Here is a 24,637-nt window from a genome sequence, read left to right as displayed (position 1 = left end):
TTTTTAATGTGTTCATTTCTTGATGATCAGTATGTCTGTTTTGTTTATTTACAAGATTCAACTTAGTTATATAGAATATTTTTAATGAAATAATGTTATAGTTACGATGAATTTTTTAAATTCTGTATTTAATCAGCCAATCAATTGTATTATTATTGTTGTGTAAATTTCAAATTGAATCGATGAAATAAAAATCATGTTTTTTTCCAGACAATCTCCACATACTAACTCAAAGTGTCTTTGTTATGAACAAGTGATCAATTTTATTAGTTTGCCATTTTACGCAGGTCCAGTGAACTGAGCAGATTCGACACGGGACTGTACAAAACTATTTAGAGTAATAGATAGATTGACGTAGTAATTCAGTTATGTTTTACACATCATTAAAAAAAACAAAAAAAAACAAGCAGCTGACTGACCGTGAATATGGATTATTACTGTCATTTGTAAATACAGTTAGTTCATCATACAGGAAGGGTTAAAATTGGAGAAGGCAAAACTGAAGGTGCTAAAATGTAAAAGTAGTCTGTGGTCCCAGTCAAGCGATGATTAGTGGACGTTATTACCTGTACAAAGCTCAACTTTCCAGCACTGTCAAAGCGGACGTTATTGTTTCACACATATGAATTGTCACTAATTATACATTTATGTTCTACCTGATGACATTGCAAAATACCAAGAGTGGTTCTTAACATTCACATTGGAAGGAGGGCTGGGTGGGAGTGTAAAGGGCTTCTTCGGGTATGAAATGTTATGTTTCAATACAAAATTATCTTCCACAGCATTAAAAGATATTAAAAACAATAAAATGTGTCCATTGTCAATTAAAAGGGAGCATTTACTTTAAATTTAAAAAAAAATGTCTGAAGGGGGAGTTTGCTTTGTAAAAAAAAAAAAATTTAAAAATCATAAGCTGTACTTGTAAATCAGCACCACCTGGCGGATAAAACATGTAATAACATGAGGAAAGATTGTCTCAAGTTGTTACTACTACTTTCCCAATCACCCCATTCCAGCACGATACGTGTCAAGCTCTGACGTCGTAAAGGTGGGTATAGTACATAAAGCCTTATTAGAGTGACTCAAAAATAAAAGTTTGAAGGGGCTTTACACTCCAGTGCTTTGTGGAAGTTTTTCAAAAATCCACAGATCAACTTGAAATTTGGTAGGCATGTCTAGCATGAGTAGACGAATAAATATATCAAACCCAGGCTCAAAATCATCAAGGATGTTCTATGAAGTGGCCATTTTAACCATCTCCCAGGCTCCTTCACGCGCAAACTAGTCCTCAAGATTTTGTGACCAAATTTGAACCACATATACTAAACAGATGGGCGAGGCAAAATGAGCCCCTGGTGTCGAGCAACACATAACGCAACCGTTGCCATCTCAGTATCATGTGGGTTGTATTTGATCACAGAGCTGGTCCCCCCCTTTGTTGCAACAAAGCGTCTCTCTCAGGAAGTGGCATCCCATTATCATCCTTAGTAACGCTGCAAGCGCGAGATAGCGTACCAGCATCCGGCTTTGACAAAGTCCTACGTCCATATCTCGGTGGGCACCATGGCTTCCTTCGTCCCGACCGAAGGCATGAGGTTGTGCTCCGACAGGAAGTCCAGAGGAAACTGTACCAGGAAGCCGCGGATCTTGCGCAGCTCCTCTTGAGCGCGGGCCTGGTCGGTCTGGGCCAGACCGGGCTTGGACTGGTACTGCTCCAGCTCGGACATGTTGCGCACCAGCGAGGAGGGAAGGCAGCGGAACACCTGCGGAGGGACATAAGCACAGCGTCAGAACACGTGGTCCCGCGATAGTGTCGAGTGATGTCTCGTACCTTTTCATAAATGGTGGCGTTCCGGCCCGCCGTGGTCATCCACACCTCCTTGTAGAAGCGGTCACTAATGGGGTCGGAGAGATCGATGGTTGCGTCGTCGTGTCCGCCGAGGATCGTCCTATACGATATACAAATAATAGATAAACCCGCAGATCCGTATGAAGATAAGCCACGCTTACAACGGGATGGATGAAATGAATAAATCTCTCACCGAAAGCATTCCAGACGCAAGCCGAGCGCGTACGGGCCGGCCTCAAACTCGTGTCCGTCCATTACGGAGGCCACCTTTTCCGTGTCCTCCACGATGACCGCCACCTCGCTGTCACGCTTGCCCAGCATGCTGCGGTCGTTGATGTTGGCCGAGCCTGAAAGTGGAAATAATCCGATGGTTGATGCGTCCTAGCGCTTTCTCACCACCGGGTGGCGTAGGAGTGTAAAGTTGAATCTTATGCAAGCGCTGACAGATTTCTGGACCGGTCGACACTCAGAAAGCGTCAAATGGCGGCGACGCACCGATGATGACGGTGTTGTCGTCGGCGATGAGCATTTTGCTGTGCACGTAGATGAGCTCCGTCACCAGGCGGCCTTCCAGCTCCACGTGCGTGCGCAGCCCGGCGAAGGAGATATAGTTCATCCAGTGGTCGTCCACTGCGGTGACGAGAGCGAGGTTTTCAAACGCGACAAGGCTTTTCTTTCTTTCCATTTTTTTGGGAGGGCATCACAAACTTACACTCCTTCCTAAGCTGGGAGATAATGGAGTACTCCCCTCGGCTCATGGTTCTGAAAAGCAAAACGAGAGAGATACGGTTAGTTCTGGCGCTTTTAAGGCCATGGTGCTGGTGCTCCACCTGTAATTAAAGTGCATGACTGCCTGGATGGCGTTCCCCCCGCCGGTGGTGATGTCCCCCTCGAAGCCAGGAAGCAAAGGGGTCACCACGTACACGCGATACTTCTTGCCTTCTCTGTCAACACAGGGGAGCGGACATTTCATCAGTTACGCCAAACGACATCCGGTTCACTCGCTGATGGCAATCGAAACATAAAATGGATGATTTTTGTCGAGACATTTTGAAGTCAACACTTACTTGTGCGCTCTGAGGATCCTCTCGATGATGGCGTCTCCGATCTTGTTGTACACCGTGCGGTTGTCGGCGCAGCTGATGAAGAACTGGTTCTGAGAGGAGAAAGAAGATGTCAAAATGGTTTAACTGTACCGTACTTCCTTTTTGATGAAATGTGTTTTTTACCTCGATGTAGATGTAGTGTTTGCTCTTGGCAATGACTTGGATGTATGCGTTGTGGATGGACTCCTCGTGGTACTTTATGCCGGCCGACCAATCGGCTGCCGAGCGCAAGACCTTACATGGGAGGGGGGGGGGGACTTTTAGATCTTCTTTCATCAAGAAACACTCACTAGCAACTCCCTCATGAACAGCTCAGATAACTAAACTGTGACCAAAAGTGTCCAGTTACACTTCAGAACTGGCACAAAGAAGGAAAAACAAGGATGTATTGCTTTTTTTTCTTTTTCTAGTGGTTACGTAATGTTGCTTTTGGCACACGGACTCCCTTTTGTGTCCTTCGAGCAGTTTTCGCAGCCGCGTTGGTAATGCAGGAGCTCGTACTCTTCATTATTATGATTTCTTTTTTTTCCCCTCCCAAGCCTTCCATCAAAGTTGTTGTGTTGCAGTGGAGGGTTGGCAGGGTTCTCTTACCTGCACTTTGGCATTCACACAGTCGGGCACTTGGTATCGGAGCTCAGTGGCGGTGGCGTGAGACTTTGGCAGCAGGAAGGGATAAGACAGAGAGCGGTACTTTGGCTTCATGATCTGGAGGAGGAGGTTGGCGGGGGTGAGAAGGTGTGACCTCACATTGCAGAGGAAAGCATGAGTGGGAAAATAAAGGTGTTTTTTTTTTTTTCCACACTTAGAGTGAGACATTTCCTTGAATTCTGACGAGGGAGTGTTTATTGACCGGCGTGTGTGTGTGTGTGTGTGTGTGTGTGTGTAGTGAGGCACGTAATGGTGACCTCTTGTCAATGATTCTCTTGTGGAAATATTCCAGTATTCATTGTGTGGCTTCCTCTGGTGTATGTGCCTTGGCCACCAGAGGGCAGCGTTATTACTTGAACGTTATGATTCTACATTACTTGCATGCTGCCCTTGCCTTGGTGAAGTTCCAACGCTGAATGAAGTGTCGGGCCACGGAGCGAGCGGCTCTGCCGTGCACCACCGAGGCGATGTCATGCCACGGCATCCTGGGAGTGGCGTACCGGTCGATGAAGTCTGCACAGAGCACAGCCAGGAGATCAGAGGATTAGATGATTTTACGATTGACTTTTTCCATTTTAATCTTGTAAAAAAAGAAATGTTTTATCTATTTTTTTTTCTCTTGGTTTTTTTTTTTATTCTTGAGAAAACTGCAATTTAAGATTTGTAATTTTCTTTTCAGTCATTTGTGCTACACACCGTCGAAAGGTCTTTCCAGCTGGATCCAGTCCTTGTAGACAAAGTTGCAGTAGTCCTTTCCATGCCAGAAGCGAGTGTTTCCCTGCAACTCTCCTACACCTGTTTTAAGGCTTTGCACCGAGCCGCTCCCTGCAAACACAAACGCACGCTCGGGCATGAAGCAAAAAAAAGAAAAATATACGGAGTTGAGTGGACGCTTGCTCTCACCCGAGCTGTCCGCGCTGCTGACGCTGTCGCTGTGCTGCAGGGTGTGCTTGTGCAGGTGCCGAGACAAGCTGAAGCGAGAGCGCCGGCTGCGCCCGACGCCCTTCAGCCTGGGCAGCTCCGCCGGGTCTGCGGCGGGCGTCCCGCGACCGTTGCTCTGTGACACGCCTTCCACATGCGGCGGCGCCTTATTGGACTGAGCGGCCTGAAGAACAAAACCAGCGCTAATACGTTTTGGATTTTATAAACGTGTGTGCGAGTCTGACCTGCTCGAGCGCCACGGAACGGGTCACGCTGCCGACGTCCGTCAGCCGATGCTCCCTGTCGTCCCAGCGACCGTACGCCAGGTCGATCCCGCCCACGAAAGCAAGCGATTGGTCGACCACCACGATCTTCTCGTGATGCGCCCACAGGTAGACGGAGGAGGACACGTGGTCTGGATGGCGCATCACCTTGATGTTGGGGTGCAGGCGCATGAGCGTTCGCTTGCTGTAGCCCGAATTGATGCCCAATGCCAGCTCCACCTCCTTGTACAGCATCACAAAGACGCGCACTCCTTGTTGCTGCCGACACACACACGCAGCATGATCATCGAGCGAGTGCCCCACGAAGTCGGCTAGCGATTGCGGCCTCGCTTACGGCTTTTCGCTTGAGGATGCAGTCCAGCCTCCAGCGGTTTCCCTCCACCACAGGTCTCTTGAGGAAGATCTCTGGACTCAGCCTGTAGCAGCACACATCATTTCTTACACTTGGTTTCGCCACTCAATGCATTTTACACCTAACGTGTTTGTAATACAATTCTGCTTCGCAACTAAAAGCCCGTGAGACTCACCACCAGTCGGTGATGAAGATTTCTTCTCTGGCCTCCTCCAAGGCATCGGCTACGTCCTCCATGTAAGTCTTGCCATTCACGTACCTGCATGGCAGCATTAGTCAGTATGAATTTGTTTAGACACATGTTATAAAAAGATTGCACTGACCATTTAGCTGGAATGTTTTCCTGTTCCTGCGAAAAGGATCCAAAGCGGTGATCACGCAGAAAGGCCTTGCCATTATTCCGGACAAAGTTCTCGATGCTCTGACCCCACCAGCGGGCGTGTCTGTAGCTGCTGCACTTGAACACCAGCGTCCTGCGGGAGCAAGACCTCACCTTGTTGATCTGAAAACAAATTGGCCCACCTGCCCGCACGCACCTGCAAAGACTGTCAATCCTGACCCCGTGTTTGGTCTCTGTGTCTTTGGAGTCCATCTTGATGCTGAACTCTTTGTCCACCAGCAGCACAAAAGAGATGGCCCCCGTATCGGGTTTCATGTACAGCAGGAATGAGTCCTTCACCACCAGCCACCTAATATATAACACAAAAGTGCATATTTTTCATCATCATCATCAGCAGTAGCCACATCATTGTGTGTGTGTTTTTGATTTTTTTTTATGTTGCTTGTTGTTTTTTGGGAGAGGCAGGCTGTGGGAAGCAAATCATCACGTAGTCGTAGGTGGCTTGACGGAGCCTTCCAAATGTGTGGGATTATTTTCTGCGTGTGTGTGTGCTCTCGCAATATATTGTAACAATGCTCATATAATCATTTGGCTATGATAAAGAGAAGGAGGCAGCGAGAGCAAAAAAGACAAAACATGCTACGAAAAATAAAAAAGCCAGTGACCAACCGTTTGGACCAGCGGTAGCAGGCTTGAGTGTGACCGCAGCAGTTCATGCCGGGGATACGATGACCCCCGGAGCGCTTGTGTATCATCCCTTCCCTGCGATAAGAACAACATACATTACAATTAAAATCAGGCATCTAAAAATGTAAATGATTTGATTTAACAGTGCATTCAAGTGAAGCTGAGCCAAAGCGCTTACAGTCCTTTGGGGCCCAGGTCGTGAATGAAGGACAGCTGGCTGACGTCAATGAACTCCATCTGCCAAAAGACGACAGCGTCACGCCGTGCGGCCATTTGAATCCCCACGCCGAGTCATAAATTCGCTCATCAGATGACAAAAGCGGTGTGAACATTGCCGAGATACTCACGGTGTGGTGGTATTTGCGGTACAAAGCCATTTTCAGCAGCTTGTTCAAGTAGTCCTCCAATTGTCTCTGGAGAAACACACACACAAGCATTCTATGATTTTTCAGAAGAAAGAATATACACTCCCAAAGTATTTATATTGCAAGAGTGAAGCCATCGGTACGTACCCGCCGGCTGGACACCTGCTCGTCCCGCACCAGCTCGTCACCTCCGCCCCTGGGCAGCGAGGGCATCTCCCTCACTTCGCTCTTCCTCACCGTCCTCCTCTTCACCGTGTGGCTGCGATACAAGGAGACTTCATTACGATTGCTCAATCGAAGCATTGTCGCGGTGCACGGCGTGGCCGCGCAGGTGTTTGCGCAAGCTAATGCGGTTAGCGAGAATAGATTGACGCCGGGGTGAGTCTGCCTTGAGGGCAGCGCTTGCGAATAGAAATGTTTTGGCAAACTGTGTGACACACACGTAATAAAGTTGAGTCCACAACATGGAACGGGTGTTATTAAAAGCTTCTTGCAGTATTTGAGCTGTGGAAAAGGACAGCAAGTCCATATTTTGGCTGCCTTGAAAAGGTGAATATAAGCACAGACACACACACACACACACACGCGCACACACACACACACACACACACACACACACACACACACAGTGTGGAAATGGAATGAGTGTAAGTAGGCAACTGACAATTGTGAAAAGCAAGTTTTACCAGTTTGATATGCTAAATCAACAATGACGAAAAATTTCGGGTTAGCCTCAGCATGCTCTTCAAATGGAAAATGCAAATATTCACTAAAACCGCTTCTAAATAGCGGACTCAAATAAATGATATATCTTACAATACAAAAAATACCGACTAAATGAAAAACAAGTTCAGCGTGGTTTTGCTTGCGATATGCAGATGAGGTGGGCAGGCCCCACCTGCGCGACGGCAGCGGTATCCTCATGAAAGTTTTGTACGTCCGCAGCTCTCGATGCAGATCCATAAAGTGCTTCTCCTTCCTCTTCACCATCCAGGTGAACTCGCCGTGCTTCATCTCAATCTTGAACACGGCGGGCAGAGACTGCACAGAGGCGATGGATCAGGAATCGTTCGATATTTGCGGCATTGAAACGTTTGCCGCTTCGTACTTTATTGACGCTGCGGTGATGCGACAGGTTGAAGCGATCCTGCGCCGTGGTGAAGCGCTCCACCTCCAGGATGCGGACGGTGATGGGCACCGTGGGCAGGAAGACCTTGGCGCTGGCCTCCTTGAAGCCCACCGTGGCGTACACGGCCGAGAACGGGATGCGGCAGTCCCCTGGGGGAGGAGAGAAGGCAGCGGTAGTGGGTGAGAGTCACGAACGCTGAGTGGGATGCTACGCTGAAGAATCTCGGCTTTGCTTCCAAGATTTCGACGCTTTCCGAACTACTTTGTGCACAAGCTGGATGTAACGGCATTATGAAGCATCGGTTCTCGGTATCGGAGGGTATTGTCATTAAAAAAAAATAAAAATAGGGATCCCTCATAATATTCCGGTTATATATTAATTACGTACCGAGGCTGTTTCCCTCGCAGTCCACCTCCTCCCCGTCATCGAAGTCCAGCTCTCGGGTATCCAAGCTCTCCAGCAGATCGGCCATATTGATTCCTTCCGTCACCGTGACGTCCGAACTTTCGCCGTTCACCAGATTGAGTCTGCTGCTCGTAGGCGGAGCCTTGGCCAGCATGCTCAGCAGGCGTTAGCGCCCGGAGCAGGGCGCGCCTGACAAAAGATGAAAACGCACATGACGGTGACCAAAACGTAGAAGGCGGGCCTCCACGAGGCTCAAGAAGAACAACTTGAAGAGGAGTCCACGTTTTTTAAGGCTTTGTCCGTGAGACTTTTTATTTGCGGCTGCGCCCGAATGAGTCAGAGATGCGACATCATTGCCGAGTACGAGGCGTCATCAACAAGCCAACAGTAATGGCCGCAACACCCACGTGTGTGTTATGATGCAAGAAAAAAATGCTATATCGGGATTTCTTTGGTATTATATATACAGTTCCGTTCATTTTCATATGAGCACACTGACACCAACGACATCAAACACTCTCTCCAACTTGCAAAACCTGTTTTTTTTACCTAAAACAAATGCACATTACAGAATCCAACATTAGTAAAAAGAAGAAAGAAAGAAAAAAAAAAAGGAACAGCAAGCTGACTCAGCAAAAAACTGGTAAGAGAATCTATCAACTTTATTGTTTATAATTTGCGTTCATGGACCGTCCTTTATCCATAACATCAAACTAAGACAAAGAATACGGAAAACTTGTCTGTAAAAGACATACAAAGACTCCTTGAACACACGAGATTCATGGGAAAGGTAGCATAGACACGGGAGGATATCACGTGTCCGTCTCATTGGCAAGAACAAACAAAAGAATTCGAAGGAAACGAGTTCCTGAGGTGTTGCAAGAGTCATTTGGAATTACAATGACTCTTTTCCGCAAGGAGTGTAATGACTCGTATATATGAACGCACATGTTCAAAATCCCAAAAGAACTGGCTTGAAAGAGCAGTAAAGGTCACACAAAAGAAAACGGAAACAAATAACAGCTTGACAGTAAACATTCCCCAGTCGTCGACAGGTACGGGCACGTTCGCGCCGAGTCTTCATTCAGCCACTCGGTCATTTAGAACATTTGTTCATTAATCGTGTTTATGGCCAACAGGTAACAAGAACTCTTGTTGGTTTTTGTAGTCGTTTTTGTTAGTTGGATTTGGTAGAAATTGTTGCTAGCAAGAAGCAGAAATATGAGGAAGCGCAGAACTTTTTCAATGGATTGAGCAGGATGACCATCTTTGCAGGGTTTTTATCTTTATGCTTTGCAACTGAATAAAACGAGAGCGAGGCGCTCTTAGTTTCCATTATTTCTGACAGTGCTGCGTTATCTCCCGGGTCTAAGAATAACTGTGCTCTCCCGTCAGGACGACCCGCTCAGAGGTTAACTCCCGAGGGTGCTGGAATGCCGGAAGAATTCTTCATGTTTGCACGTACGCACACAAAAAAGTGCAACCTGGAGGTACAATTGTAGCATTTATCGCTCCCTTCTGTGACTTCCTGCTTCCTGTCCCGTTGTCATGGTGATGTTTTTAAGACATGAATATTAACATTTCTTAAATGTCACTTAGTTAAAATGCACACACGCTGGAACTCGTCAGTCAGGGGAGAAGGAAAAAAAAAACATGAGTGGGTGAAGACGTGCGGAGGATGGCTGGGCGCCGAGAATAAAGCTTCTCTGGCTCCGCTTCGCCGAGCCTTCAAAATACTTTGCTTGACCCCGAACATGGCTAACTTGTGATTACTTCTCACTATCAGCCGTTCTCATGTATGTGGGATACTTTTGATCTCACTGAGGAGAGTGCGAGTGAAACAGCGGGATCGCTGGGTGGAGAATGTTTATATATCAACTCAGTTGCACAATGTGTTTCTGCCCCGCAGCTTCAGGACATCCTGGCGGCGCCCAGAAACTTGGATGGTGCCAAGCTCCATCACTTCTGACCAAGCGGAATGAAGTGGGACCCAAGAATATGTTGTTCTGGATGTCCTAAAGAACAACAATGGGACTGGAAGCTACTGTACTGTTTTCGCGTACCAGCAGGAGGAGCCGACGTACCACCAGTGGTAACGTAAGCTCGCCTTAAGAGTCACTTGGAGCATCAGGCATTGATCCGTCGATACAATGCAGAACTCATCAACGTAGCACGAACAGAGCATGCGGTGCCAAGCTCCTCCTGGCGCAGATGGAGAAGATGGCAGAAAGAGAGGAGGTCTGTGACACCTCTCTCTCTGCCCACACTAAAGCTGCCTATTATCTAATCCACGGGAAAAGAGGGGGTTGGGGGTGACAGGGACGCTCCAGGAGGCGCCAGCGACAACGAGGGAGCAGTCATGCCCGTCACCGTCGCGCCGCAAACACAAGGCGCCATTGTGCCAATGGTCGGCCGTCTTTTTGGGCGCCCGGGCGGGCCCTCAGTCATGTCACGGTGACCGAGCCGGAGCCAAGATTCAAAGCCTGGCACTCGCGTCCAGACAACTTTGGGACACTCCCTGCTTACTGTGAACACAGGAGACAGTATGAATAGCTCTCTGTTTTAAGAAAGGAGCCACACGGACGGAACAAAACTACTCGCCACACACTAACAGTGGCTTTATATTCCTGGTACAGTGGATATTGAAAGTCTACACACCCCTGTTTAGATTTTTGAGGATATACAGATATGAGGCCAAGTTAAATCATTTCAAAACTTTTCCCACCATGAATGCGACCAAGTTAATGGCGAGTCATTTTGCTGTGCTTTAATCTCATTTAGTCATTAAGATCTGGCAATACAAGTAAACGTTACGTTTTGTCAGGCATTGTGACTTGTTCATTACCATATCTTAATATTTGCATGACAAGTTAGTGAACTTGTGCACCCTGCGTTGACTCACGGTTGCTAAATATTGAAATGATTCTCAATTGTACATAAACCTCCAGCGTATCATTTTGGGCTCGCAACGCGCTTTCCTCTAAGCTTCAATTGGACAGCGTACAGTCAAAAATCCTTTGCGGTCGACAAGCTTTAAGAATGATTCCGCAGGCTGCACACATTTTACAGTTGCACATCTGGAAAACATTTAAGCCGAGACTCCACATTGCACATCCATTCATACATTCAAGCACAACTCTAACTCCACAGAGGACGCCCAGATTCGAACCTTGAACCATAGAACTGTGAACCGCTTTTCCCACTGTCTCACCTGTCTTGTAATAGGAAAAAATGGAACACCTGGGGGAGATGCTGTTGAGGGGGGAGACAACATTGAATAGCACTGTCAAGGCCTGAGGGCCAATTAAGAATGTGTTCGAACAATATTTGAGCTTTCCTCTGACATTCCAGCAAATTATCTTTCCCAGTGTGAATATGCGTGCGCGCGCGATGGAGCAAACACCTGTGGAATCTTACACAACTCTCCCACTCTTTTTTCGTCAGTGTTACACAAGAAACATAAAAACAACAGTAGCAGCAACTCAACAACTATGACATAAATTTTGGTGTCCATTTTGAGAGCTCGTAGTGACACCCCAAAAGACACAAATAGAACAACGAGAAAGCGAGTAAAACGTCACCGACCTGCTCTCTGGGTGGACGCGAAGTCCACATGTTTGCTTTGCTTCGGTCCACTTGTTGAAAAAAAAATACAAGAAGAAAAAAAAAAGCAACAAGAGCAAGCTTGCTCCTCCACTTGCGGGTGTCAGTAAACGTATGTGTGACAGACAACAAGGCAGTAAAGAGAGTCAACTCTGAAAGATTTCTCCAGAGGCGAGACGAGAAACTCGTAGCCAATCAGAGTGGAGAAGGCGGCATCGTCCGGAGTCTCCGCCAACCAGAGAGGAGTGATTCCTCCATAGGAGTCAAATGCCGAGTAATTGGGAGGAGCCAATGGGAAAGGAGAAGACTGGGCCTGCTGTATGACGTCATGGCCTCCAGTCTTGACTGTTATTATAGCAATATTATGTCTTGTGATTTGTCCGATTCTTTGTTAATATGTCAATTAACGCACAATTAACCCAATACTATCGTCTAATGAGTCACGTATTTCTGTAATTAACTTACGTAAGAGGCTATGCTTATTAGAATTGTTTTCTAATTTTTTCTACGTATAAAAAATAGTAACAAAGACATCCACAGATAAGTAATAATTGAATCAGATTGTATTTTTATTATTAACCATATGGGAACTAATTGTGGCTTTATATTACAAACAATTACAGTAGTAGTATTGACGTAGTATTGAGCTAATCTCTTACGCCACCGTGTGGACAAAGAGTAGAACGCTACACAGTGGCCTACTTATAGTAGCAACTTTAAACTTCAACCTGAATCTCGCCGCGTTCCAGGAACAATTCAAACAAAACGAGTTCTAATCGAACCCCCACACAACACCCACCTAAAGGAATCAAGGTAATAGAAATGAATGCACATAGATTTTTAAAAGTCATCCGTGTGTAGATATAAAAGCTAAATGACAAGACAGTTGATTCTTGCTCACAACACACACAAACATAACAACATTCTGGACAGCTACATACCTATTTTATGACGAAAAGTCCTTTAAAAAATAAATCCCTTTCCTTGTGTCAGTGTTGCGTCTGACTTTCCTGTTCGCCGTGCATCAGTATTGTGCGACTCATAAAATATAGAAAACGCCCTCCAGCAAACAAGGCAAAGGCCACGGTGATAACAGTATGGACTTAGGGCATGATGAGGACTCCGTCCATCCGACAAGAAAAGGTGTATTGGGATTGACTCTTTTTGCAGGATGGCCAGTAGGTGGCGTCACAGCACCTTCATCAATCAATCAATCCAACGCCTCCCTCCTTTGCAGCTCTGCACATGCCCACCTGATTCATGTTGTTTTGGTGCACCCACCTTCAAACAAGCACATGCTGGACGCGCAGCACGCAGAGAACACCAACAAGACTTCATTCATCTTTGACTGTTTCTACATCCCCAACGCATGCTCCATGCAAACGATGCGTCGGCGCTACCTCGTGCTGGTGGCTTGGATCAAATTGTGCCCTCCTTTCACTCCCATCATGTTTGTTTTTACGATGGCTGTTGTCTTTGGGTGACTTTTGGACCCCAAGATACGTTTATGTGGATTACTGAAAGAGATTTACGACGATTTTTACTTTGTCCAAAATTTCCCTTTGTGGTGCATTTTAGTTGGATCGTGAAACCTCCAAACTGATGGAAACATTCGGAATAAATGTACATTTCTGTTAAAACCGATTTGGGGACGTTAAATTGACTTCACACCTTCTTCAGATTTTGTGTTTTACGCACGGCTGCCGATCGACATTTCCGTGATCTGGAGTTTGGTTTTACGCACGATTGCTGCTCTTTTTAAAGGGCCTAAAAATAGTCCGTGTTCGCTGGGGATGATCGACTACAGAAATTGAAGCAGTCGCGTGATTGGAATTTGTCTGTCATTTGGGTCTCTCAGTTGAATTTGACACGTTTTGTTCGAGCTGCGTGGCGTTTGGTTTAATTTTACGCACGACTGGTTCTCCTTAAAAGCTGAAATGTTGGTTTTGAAGTTTTCGGCGTCCCACGTGTAAAGATTATTGAGGAGCCCTTTCATAGCTTGTTGGATTCGGTTTTACGCACGGCAGGTTGCTCTCCAAAACGATCTCTGTGATGAAAGTGATGGGTGGTTCGCTGAGAGCACGTGACAAATGAGTCAGCATGCCCCAGGGACTCAACATCTCCTTGTGCCTCCTCCAAAACTGCAACTGGGACGAGAGCAGTAACACCACCCATCCGAGCCGCGACTCGGACCTTCCCCCTCTCAACTTCTACAGCTTTCCCCTTCTCACGCTTATCACCGTGGCGTGCTCGCTACTCTCCGTGGTGGGCGTGACCGGCAACGTCTTGACCATCCTGGTGGTGAGCAAGTATCGCGACATGCGCACCACCACCAACCTGTACCTGTGCAGCATGGCGGTGTCGGACCTGCTCATCTTCCTGTGCATGCCGCTCGACCTCTACCGCATGTGGCGCTACCGGCCGTGGCGCCTCGGCGACGCGCTCTGCAAGCTCTTCCAGTTCGTGTCCGAGTCGAGTACCTACTCGACCATCCTGAGCATCACGGCGCTCTCCGTGGAGCGCTACGTGGCCATCTGCATCCCGCTGCGCGCCAAGGCTCTGATGACCAAGCGGCGAGTGCGCTCGCTCATCTTGCTCCTGTGGTGCGTGTCCTTGCTGAGCGCCGGGCCCGTCTTTGTCATGGTGGGCGTGGAGCGGGACCACCTCAGCTTCAGCGCCAATGACACCCACGCTCTTGGGAGGGAAGAGGACGAGTACAGGGACACGCGAGAGTGCAAGATGACACACTATGCAGTGGAGTCGGGCCTGATGGGCGCCATGGTGTGGCTGAGCTCCGTGTTCTTCTTCATGCCCGTCTTCTGCCTCACGGTGCTCTACAGCCTCATCGGCCGCCGCTTGTGGCATAGACATCGGAACACCAACATCAGGTCACACCGGGACAGGAGCAACAGGCAGACAATCAAGATGTTGGGTGGGTTTGATCGATCATATCTTGTTACGAACCTTTTCTCCATTGTGACATGATTGTATGTGACGCATCTTCTCCAGTGGTGGTGGTTCTGGCCTTCGTCCTGTGCTGGCTGCCCTTCCACGTGTGCCGCTACCTGCAGTCCCGCTCGCTGGACGCGCCGTCCCCGCTGCTGTCCGCCCTGTCGGAGTACTGCAGCTTGCTGTCGGTGGTTCTTTTCTACCTGAGCGCCGCCATCAACCCCATCCTCTACAACACCATGTCCTGGAAGTTCCGCGGGGCGGCGGCGCGCCTTTTCGGCCTCGGCCACCAAAAGCTACCTCGGACCCGCACCGCCAGTACGCTGAAGGCCGTGACCGAGGGGGGGATGGAATCCAACAGCTTCTAAAGCTTCGTCAAGGATGGGCGGAAGTACGGCCTGCTTAAAACTGGGTGAACCGAAGCGGACCAGGGTTATTGATAAAAAGCAGCAACTTCACTCTGTCAGGAGGTCGCCACAGAAATGTACTCACAGGTTTTGCTAGGCACGTACCAATAGCAGGTATCGGGTACACATGGAGGCTGCCGATACCAGCCGTCGATACTTCAGGCAAAAAGATAAATCAGACTGTGTACGTCCTCCTTGGCAGTAGAAACGAACACATTTCTCCGTCGTGGGATCAATAAAGTTCTATCCTTATATTTACTCTGTATTGTTGAGTGAATACTTGTAAAAGTGTTCTTGAACATCCTTAGTTTTTTTACACCTGGCAGATTTCAAATTACTTCAATGTCAAATCTGCTGGGAAATATATTAGTTTTATACATTTTTCTGTCGCGCCGTAAAATGTCGCCAAGCTGTGAACTAATATTGTATCCATGTTGTGCAATTAATTATCATGACGGCGTTATGTAATGTACTGTTATCAAAAGAGATGTGTCAAATTTATTATGACCCCCGAAAATATGCTCCGTATCTTTGTAAAGGCAGAATTTTGTGCGGCTAATGTTGTGGGTTGTTAAAATAAAAAGTCCAGCTTTTGTCTTGTTGTTGTAAATAGATGCTTAGCTGTGATTAAAGGTGTATGAACATCATTTTGATTCCATGTTGTTAAAAAAGCACCCACTCTAAAATGCCAGTGCAAACGGAACATAGCAAACAACAAAATAAACTCGTGCTCTATGTCGGAAATTTTTTTAAACATTTATTGGGCATAAATATATTATATATACGCTACCGATACAGTTACGTCTTACATACATAGTGTAGTATTTGCAAAAAAAATCTATACATTAAAATTGATATGGCAGTCTTTTTTTTATATAATGCATATGAAATTGTCTAACATTTACAATACTAGAAGAAATGCATGAATTTCTCTTTTATTAAAAAAAAAAATCTCAAATTCATAGACCATGACAACCTGGAATGTTCACTCTTAAAAACGTGAGGTAAAAAATACATGTTTTGATTTGTTTGCACTTTAGTGTTTCCGCACTCTGTGGCCAATTGTTTAGTCAAAATAAAAATGTGTAGTCACTGTAAAAAGAAAAAAACCTACAATTGAAATAAAATATAAAATCACAAGGCACAGGCGTGTGTATGTGTGAGTTGGGGAGGGTCTGTGTTGCTGCATGGACTATTCATGTTTCTTGAAGTGGAATAAAAAAATGTTATAGGGCCGTTTACGGATTGGACATATATAGGAAAAAAATAGGGAAGTAACTCGGCTAAAAAGTTAAAGACATTGCGTGAAATTTAAGGATGAACCTAAATCACACTTAAATTGGCCTTCTGGGCCACTCAGTAAAGGGGCGGAGCTATTTTAGTTGATAGAGGGGTGCTGGCCACCTCCTAAAATTCTCATCAGGCTTTTTAATGAATTTAAAATCTATCAAGTCTACAAATAACAGTCTTATTTTTCTGCAGTCTTTGGAAGGTGAGGATTTAAGGTTCATCCTGAAATTTCATCCAAAAGCCCAATATCCCTAACATGTGTTAACATCTAAATAGCACAGGTGAACCCCACACGGGTTGACAGGGCGACAAAAAAATAACACGCCAGCGACCAACGTCAACAGCCCGGCAGTAGTGTTTTAGATCAATATAAAAGTGGTGGTGATATAAAAGTGCTTCAAATGTACTTATCACCTCTATAGATATCTCTGTACTGTATATCTTAGCAAAAAAAAAAAAAAAAAAGGAAAATACTGGATACAAAACACACTACTACTTGCTACGCTGAACAAGAACTGGTCGATAAACTTGCCTGCCTGCGCTCGTGCGATTGTTTAAGTTCGTCTTTGTCAGTCACTTCCGGTACGAGATTATCCTCCTCTCCTCTAGGGGGCGACATGTTTGGACAATGGCACATTTTATTCTAACCCCCCAAAAAACAATATTGAAAAAACATAATCACAGATCAAGTAAATTTTTTTTGTCCTTTTCAGTAATAGTAATGCTGCTGTGTCGTTACAGATGATCACAGAACCCTTGGTCGGTACATCGAGTGAAGCCTGCACTTTGGCAAAAAAAAAAAAAAAAAAACTATCAGAAGCTTCATAATAACAAAAAAAAAAAAAAGCCTAAGGCAGGCACATTTGTCTTTGCTACATGTCTTTCTCGAAGCATTAACAGATGACAACTCAGCCGAGCGTCGCCCAAAACGAGAGATGAAAGTAATAACGACAAAACAGTACATACGTATTTGGTTACAAGTTTCATAACTGCGGAATCCCAACATCTGTAAGTGAAATACTCAAAAGGGTTACTAAGAGATAAGGAATGCTGGCCTTAAAAAAATCATTCTAACATAGAAAAAACATGCTACGAGGAAGAAGAAAAAAAAATTAGTATATAACTACACTTGTCTCTTAATCTTTTTAAACAATAAATAAATGAAGATTGCACTGTAATTGGCATTGTAAAGTACTGTATGCAAATATATAGTATAAATAAAACTAGAAAAAAAATCTACCATAATTTTCCCATTGACTTTGGCAAAAAAAAAAAAAAAAAAAGATTTTTGAGTGAGTAAACCACACGACTTGCTGACAAGGCACAGCATCTGAAGAGGACCAAGATGCAAAAAGTGGAGAGGAAGACGAGAAGGGTGAGCGGCGGCGGCGCTAACTTAAGAGGTGGGATGGTCTTTTAACTCTCCTGTTATGTTGTGGCTCAAACTGACTAAAATTCAACAAAAGTTAATGAGCGACAAATCAAACGGACCCATTTTTAAAATGAACTACAATTTAGTAGGTGTTTTTTTTCTACCGACTATAAAAATGTTCCATTTGTACATAATAGCAATGAAAAGTTAATCACGCGTTATAATTCATTATTGTATTTTGGACTTTTAGCCATAGCTCAGGTCAAACTGACCGATGATAAATTTGAATTGAGCACAAATATTTTGTCAACACTAATTAAAATGGTTTATTTTTGACATTATCAATTAAAATCGTTACTCGTGTTTATCTATTTTTAAGTTGAACTTAGTTTTTGCATTGGGGAGGGTTTTGCAATGGAATTATATTGGGACGCATTTTTACCCTTAAAAATAGTCTGGGTCAATTTGACCTAGGAACATTATTGATGTTCCAGTGAAAACTACCTAACAACAGAGTTAAAGGACCTTTTTTTTTCAATTTTCTATTTTTTATCATTTCCCTGAGGTACATTAGAGGCCTCGTGTAGATTCCATTTCATTGTGTGTACCTTGGCTTTGTGTTTATTAGAGGGACGGCGTTCGGAATGCCCAGTGTATCAGAAGTGGGATAAAAAAAAAAGACTAAAAATAGGCAGAATACTGAGGGGCACACCGCCCATAATCTCTGGAAATTTCATCCCGCTGTGCCATAAAACAGAGGCGGCACTTCACATCGACCCGAACCGATTCCCTGCAAGTATTAAACGAGGGAATTTTCTTCACTGGGTTGTGTGTGTAAGGCAAAAGCTGATGTTTTGGCTCTGATGCGGCAATTTTGCAGGAGCTCTGTGTGAAAGTGCGAAAGCCCCAGGGAATTATCTTCGCTGGGTTTCGTATGAAAGGCAAAGGCGGATGGATAAATGTGTTACGGCTCTGATGCCATCATTTTGCTGGGTTTCTGTGTGAAAGTGGGTTTCACACTGCCAGGAATTTCACAGTGGGGTAAAAGCAGACTGGTAAATTGGAGAGTTATGTGCAAAGCATGTAATTGTCAGAATGTTGCTGTGCGAAAAAGCGCATAAAGACGCAGCAAAATCCATTTGATGTGTTCTGATAATCTCCATTCCCTGTAAAAGGCAAAAAGCTAATTTTGCAGGATGTCTGCGTGAAAGGGGACGACAAGGCCGGTAAGCTGCGATCCAGTTTAATGCCCCGATTGGCTTCCCGATTTGATCCAGAATCAGCACGTCCAACCTGCTGACGCCTTGGCTTTCAACGCACTTGGGGATATTTTTATGTGTGTGTGTACTTCTGTCTATATATATATATATTTCTATTTTATATTAGATAACTGGTTTTCAATCCTACCAAAAAAAAAACAAACATATCACAGGATAGCAGCATCTTACATCACACGTGGATTGCATCACTTTGGCGAGCGTTAAGAAGCGGAGCGGTTGCGCACATGACACCGGTTGAGTCATTGTCGACACGCGCATGTGTGTGTGTGTGTGTGTGTGTTTGTCATCCACTATGCGCGGCTAAAGCTTTGAATGCTTACATTAGAATATGGCTGAGTGGATAAAGACTGCAGCGAACAAAACAAAGAAAACAAAATTAAGGCAATGACCAGGAAATATACACGTCCTCTAATCGAATATAAAAAAAACGCAAGTCAGTCTGAGCGACTGCTCACAGCTATTTTAAGGCTTGTGGATGAGTTTTTTTTTTTTTTTTTGCCCTCAGCGTGGAGGTACAGCTCGGCTACAAAAAGCAAACACTGAAATAAAAGCCTTGAGGAGGAGAAGAGTGTCTCAAGTGTTTTTCTTGACAATCTGTTACAAAACGTTTCTCTTGGGTTTTGCTTTCTCTTTCTATCCTGTTGTAAGAAAAAAGAAAAAAGATTCCCTCACTTCATCAAAAAGTACTGCAGAATGCAGGCGATGAGGATGGAGAGACCGGCGAAGACGCACACGATGAGCGCGGCGAAACGCTCGTCGCTGGACATCAGGCTCGCCGCCGCGCCTCGGCCGGGGCCGGCCAAGGCGGCGCAGGATCCGCCTCCCGCCACTCCGCCGGCCCCTGAGGCCTCCTGGCGCCGCAGCGTGAAATGGGATGAGGGGCTGAGCGGCCCGCACAGTTCCTGGCACGAGTCCTGGCAGCGGCGGCAGGCGCCCACACGAAAGCGGTAGTCAATGTTGGCCTGCAGGCTGGAGATCTGGAAGGTGCTCTCCTCGCCCTTAAACACCTGTCGCACAATGATGATGTCATCGTCACTTTTTGCAGTCTGACATTTGCAACTTACTCACTGTTTTTGGGATCAAGGCCAAAACTCAGCATTTGAAAAAAAAATGTTATTGATATTAAAATCCCAATTAATAAAACACGATTAGTCATCGATTTCAAAGCTCAGTGCTCACTCAACTACCTAACGTCATAAAACTGAAACGAACCAGAAAATTAATTAACAAGTCAATGTTAATGGTATTGAATATTCAAAATAGCTGTATTTTCCATTCATGATTGTGCACTAAGCTTTTTTCCTCTCATTCACAAGCACAGCAGTTGAAACTGCCACTGAGCTTCAGCGGTCGATCATAAATCTGCGGCCAAAATCGGCGACAGTGAATTATTGCACTTTCGGACTGGTACTGCGCTTTCATTTTCTATGTTGTCCATCAACACACAATTCCTTTTTTTGCTGCTCCCTGAGGACATTAAAAAAAAACGACATGCTTGCCAAGAATATGAATGAGCCGATCATTCATTTGACCCACGTGAGTACAATCAGCTCTTCTGGCCAGACCACGAAAAAATAACACTTTTTTCATCAGTGGATGTGTGTACCTGCTTGTATTCGGACTCGCGGCCCACCAACACCTGCAGCACGTAGCTCACGGTGTCCCCTCTCATGGGTGGGATAGACTCCCACGTGACTTCGCACATGTTCCCGTCCAGCTGGTGCACCCTCGGCGCTGTCACGTGAACAATTACAACAACAACAAAAAAAATCGATAGAGCTCTTGTGTGTGTATAGACGCAGGCGGGTGGAGAGTGGCGATGGAATCGAATTCAAATTGACATTTCTAATCGCAAAGGCTGCAATTTGTGGAAAAAGAACTTTCACGGCAGTTTATAGATTTTTTGCATTGTGATACATAATTCATTTTTTTTTTTTACCTTTAAGGGCAGGAGGGACAGACTTGGTGGTGCAGAAGGTGTAGCAGTTTGAGAAGGGGCCCTCGCCGGCGTCGTTGATGGCCTGTATTCTGAAGTTGTAGCTGCTGGACTCGGTCAGCCGCTGGACCTTGTAGGTGTGACTGGGGCCCCGGTAGATGGTCACAAACCTGACGACACGTGAAAATAACTTGGTTCAACTTTGCGGTTGCATCTGCAGTGCTCGTTCGGACCTCCATTGAGTCGGATTGCGGTCTGGGGCGATTATTTTTAAAACAAAAGGGGTGAGGGCGTTGAGCCTTGAGGCATTCCTGTTCTGTTACTTTAACCGTCTACTTGTATATTTCATTGAGCACTATTACGGTACATTTTATATTTTGACACACATCCCTGATGAAAAATAACGGGCCTCGAATTTGCGGCCTCTCGCCATCATCTGGTAATGATCCATCATCATCAGTCCACCCAACGTGGCTTCATTAACACTTTAACTAGATCCGGGGGGAGGCATTTAACGAGGCCTTGACCCGACTCGTTTGACTAACCTCCCGAAGAGAGGGCAAAAGGACGGCAGAATGATGTTCGCCTTTATCAGGTGTTTATCATCTATATTGCAATATTGAGTTCAACCTGCAACCGCGTCAATCTGTTTTTGTTTATATCAGAAAGCTTTTATAGTCAGGGTCACGCTGGCGGGGAGCACAAAAGGAAATGAGAAAAAATCAGAATGCTGGATTGTGAAGGCCAGTAATGAGAAGTGAAGCGAGGGGAGGACAGAACATGTTGTGCTCCTTGAAATGCACATCATTGTCACTCACTGACTGGATGGACATTTTATTAAGCACACTTTGATCAGAGATTAACGAGCTGATAAATAGAGCAACCTTGTAATGAGTAAATAATGTAATTTTTATTTTTTGGGGGGAAATATTTGATTCAACAATCTATCAAAATAATCATTACAGTTTTTCACACACACAGCTCATGTATTGGATCTCACCGTGAAGTCGATTTTCTCAAAATGCGATTACAGGAATAAAAATGCATGAGGTGGCGCAGAGAGGCAAAGGGAAGAAGGATATTAAACGGCAAGGCCAAAACTGGAAAATTACATTTGAGCCATTTACGTCGGGCCATTCCATATGTTAGGAGATATTGTCACCGACGTGTTGTTTCGGGGTTGAAAGATTTTACCTTTGCCAAGGTCAGCTATAGAGTGATCAAAAACACGAAATAAATCATATTCCGCAGAAAGACAAGTCGTGCGGAATTGAAAAAAATGTCCAGCTGTGATTGAGAATGGCTCCAAAAGAGCAAGTGAGGTGGCCATTGACCTTTTAATAGAAACGAGCTCATCTGCACCCATGTTCATCTCCTCATTGGGCCTCAACGTGACTCATCTGGGGTACATTTGGTTACAGCGCACACACCGAGCGTCTAATAAGAAACTCGTGGGCTTTCTGTGTAGTATTGACATTTAGCCGATTGATTAGCAGCAGGTGGAGGCGGGCAAGTGTTGGTCAGTACTTTGGTCATTATATTAGGTACACCTGCACAATTTCAAAATGTATTTCAAAGAATTAGCCTTGTTTTTTTGTTATAGTTTTGCTGTCATTCTGCATTCAAATTGTTTACTTGGATTTGTTTATATTTGTGCGGACGGAACCCACCTGTGGTTTTTGTCCTCCATCTGCAGCGTGTAGTACACGTCTTCGGCCAGCAGGGAGGAGCGAAGGTTGCTGGCGTTCTCGCCCCACTTCAGCTTGACGCTCTGCGGCCCGGAGGCGGTGCATTCCAGAGGGGGCGGGGCAGGCGGGAGTGGCCGCGTCCTCGCCAGCAGGGGCGGGCTGGACGGACCGCAGCCGATGGAATTCACCGCCTGGATCTGAACGCTAATCGCCACAAGACAAACGTGTTAATTTGCGCATCTCTAGGCCTTGATCGATTAATCGATATTCGCTTTTTTAAAATAGGCATATATTAGCTTTTATGTTTTTGTTTTGTTTTTAGACTTCAATAAACAAATCTACAAAATCAGGAAATTGTGATTTAACCGTCTACTTGTATATTTCATTGTGATTATTTTGGGGGGCGGACATCTTGTGTCAGGAGCGCACGTGGCATTTGGAGTCAGACATGAGTGACCTTTGGTTGAAATTCACACGGCCCAGCCACAACAAGAGCCTCAAGAGGCAACATGTGCACCAAACGGAACATTTTTATTATCATATTTAATTCTCTATACACATCCACAAGGTGCTGGAATGTTTTGTTTGCTTTCTTTTTTTAACTCAACTCATTTGTAGTGTGTTTAATTAATAAGTGGCGTCTCCTTCTGCCCTATTTGTAACCATTAAAAAACTGTCCACCTGGCAAAGACACTTAAGCATCCAGCAAACAAACAGGGAGGGACCAGCGCCTCTGCCACGTTGAAGGACACACTCATCGCACAAACAGTGTCGTGCCATTGTGCATCATTGTGCCATTACGTAAGAGGGCAGTGTGACATGGGAACAAAACAAGCCAAGGATGAAAACACGGCAGGCACGCGTGTGCTCTGGTACAGGTAATAACAGAACTTACAAAAAAAACAAAAAAAACTTGCAAATGGTAACAACAGCACATTATGATTCAGCTGGGTTATTTACCGTACACACCTGCCACCTACTCTCACTATCCAATAGAAGGCTTAAAATGATTTTCTCAGAAAAATCCCCTGGGCTGTCCTCAACTACATTACGGCCACGATTTACTTTGATCATATTTCTCTGTTTGGTTTTTTCAAATATCCCATTTTCATTACCATTTCAATTTTGTTTTGCTCAAACACAATTAAGGATACATTCTGATGAATTTAAAAAGTGGAAAAATTAAGTGGCTGACGATTTACAAACCGCAGGATGTGGAAAAATCCATCAAGTGAAACAATTCCACTGTTCGCTCACAAAAAACACGTGTATCAGTCAAATACTGGCAACAATGAATTGATTTATCGTTAACAAAGCAATCGGCAAATAAATTGACAACTATTTTGATTTGCCGATTAATCGAAACCTTCATTCAAAAAATTAAAAATCGTCTCAACAGTAAATATTTTTTGTCTGTCCTCCATAGAATAAAACAGATGGCTATCCATGAAAAATATTTTTTACAGTCAGAAAAAAAATTATAGTGTAGCAGTACCTGTACTCGCTGTCTGGCTGCAGACCGCTAACCAAATGACTGGTCGCCGGCTCCACCATGATGCTCCGCTCATCCAGAGAGATGATATACGAGGTGATTTCCGCCCCGTTGCAGTTTGGCTCCTCCCACTTGAGGAGGAGACAGGTGGCGCGCGACTGACCAGGCTCCGAGGAGGCCGGCAGGTCCAGGAGGCTGAGCGAGGACACCATGTCGGGAATGGTCGCCGGTGTCTGGAAACTGACCTGCTCGCTGTGAGGCCCCGCCCCCGCCTGATTGACAGCCTAGGGGCAAAAAATTCAAGTCTAAAGGAACCGAAAAAAGCAACTGCGCTCGTAAGCGTGACGCCGACTCACCTGTAACCTGCAGCAGTAGCTGGTGGCCGGCGTGAGATCGGACACTTCGCACTGCGTGGCCGAGCCGCAGTAGATGAGCTCCGTGGGCTCGTCTTCCCGGCCCCACTCCAGAATGTACTCGGAGATGTCGCTGCCCGAACCCTCGGGACTCTGACAAAACATGAACAAACTTTGAGGT

General features: G+C 45.4%; 3 protein-coding genes across 4 annotated transcripts in view; 1 reads left to right on the top strand and 2 right to left on the bottom strand.

The window, feature by feature from the left end:
- Positions 1 to 239: 239 nt before the first annotated feature.
- pld1a (phospholipase D1a) lies at positions 240 to 12,704 on the bottom strand. Of its 2 annotated transcripts, none has more exons than XM_037241159.1 (25): positions 12,631 to 12,704; positions 8,069 to 8,275; positions 7,661 to 7,830; positions 7,451 to 7,593; positions 6,700 to 6,811; positions 6,535 to 6,600; positions 6,366 to 6,424; positions 6,170 to 6,262; positions 5,697 to 5,849; positions 5,484 to 5,633; positions 5,336 to 5,419; positions 5,143 to 5,224; positions 4,770 to 5,066; positions 4,507 to 4,708; positions 4,300 to 4,428; positions 3,998 to 4,116; positions 3,547 to 3,660; positions 3,079 to 3,189; positions 2,917 to 3,005; positions 2,680 to 2,793; positions 2,562 to 2,611; positions 2,345 to 2,479; positions 2,043 to 2,196; positions 1,832 to 1,949; positions 240 to 1,763 (listed from the first exon to the last, which is right to left on the bottom strand). In XM_037241159.1, the coding sequence occupies exons 2-25, from the start codon at positions 8,238 to 8,240 to the stop codon at positions 1,539 to 1,541; spliced, it is 3,141 nt and encodes a 1,046-aa protein (XP_037097054.1). In that variant the 5' UTR covers positions 8,241 to 8,275; positions 12,631 to 12,704; the 3' UTR covers positions 240 to 1,538. The 2 variants fall into 2 exon arrangements, with proteins under 2 accessions (XP_037097054.1, XP_037097053.1); XM_037241158.1 differs by lacking the exon at positions 12,631 to 12,704 and adding an exon at positions 11,672 to 11,832.
- A 918-nt stretch (positions 12,705 to 13,622) lies between these two features.
- ghsra (growth hormone secretagogue receptor a) lies at positions 13,623 to 16,146 on the top strand. The gene is made up of 2 exons (XM_037241337.1): positions 13,623 to 14,621; positions 14,699 to 16,146. The coding sequence occupies exons 1-2, from the start codon at positions 13,790 to 13,792 to the stop codon at positions 15,004 to 15,006; spliced, it is 1,140 nt and encodes a 379-aa protein (XP_037097232.1). The 5' UTR covers positions 13,623 to 13,789; the 3' UTR covers positions 15,007 to 16,146.
- A 2,123-nt stretch (positions 16,147 to 18,269) lies between these two features.
- fndc3ba (fibronectin type III domain containing 3Ba) overlaps positions 18,270 to 24,637 on the bottom strand; it is a 39,820-nt gene continuing 33,452 nt past the window's right edge. The window contains exons 22-27 of the mRNA XM_037241143.1: positions 24,460 to 24,609; positions 24,107 to 24,387; positions 22,594 to 22,815; positions 20,927 to 21,093; positions 20,594 to 20,721; positions 18,270 to 19,994 (exon numbers count right to left, since the gene is read on the bottom strand). Coding sequence (XP_037097038.1) covers positions 19,656 to 19,994; positions 20,594 to 20,721; positions 20,927 to 21,093; positions 22,594 to 22,815; positions 24,107 to 24,387; positions 24,460 to 24,609 — 1,287 coding nt within the window. The 3' untranslated portion in view covers positions 18,270 to 19,655. The remainder of the gene's footprint in view (positions 19,995 to 20,593; positions 20,722 to 20,926; positions 21,094 to 22,593; positions 22,816 to 24,106; positions 24,388 to 24,459; positions 24,610 to 24,637) is intronic.

This window comes from Syngnathus acus, chromosome 22 (genome assembly GCF_901709675.1).
Source record: "Syngnathus acus chromosome 22, fSynAcu1.2, whole genome shotgun sequence".
NCBI lineage: Eukaryota > Metazoa > Chordata > Actinopteri > Syngnathiformes > Syngnathidae > Syngnathus > Syngnathus acus.
The sequence above is the reverse complement of the archived record's forward strand: the minus strand, read 5'-3'. Positions and strand labels throughout refer to the sequence as shown.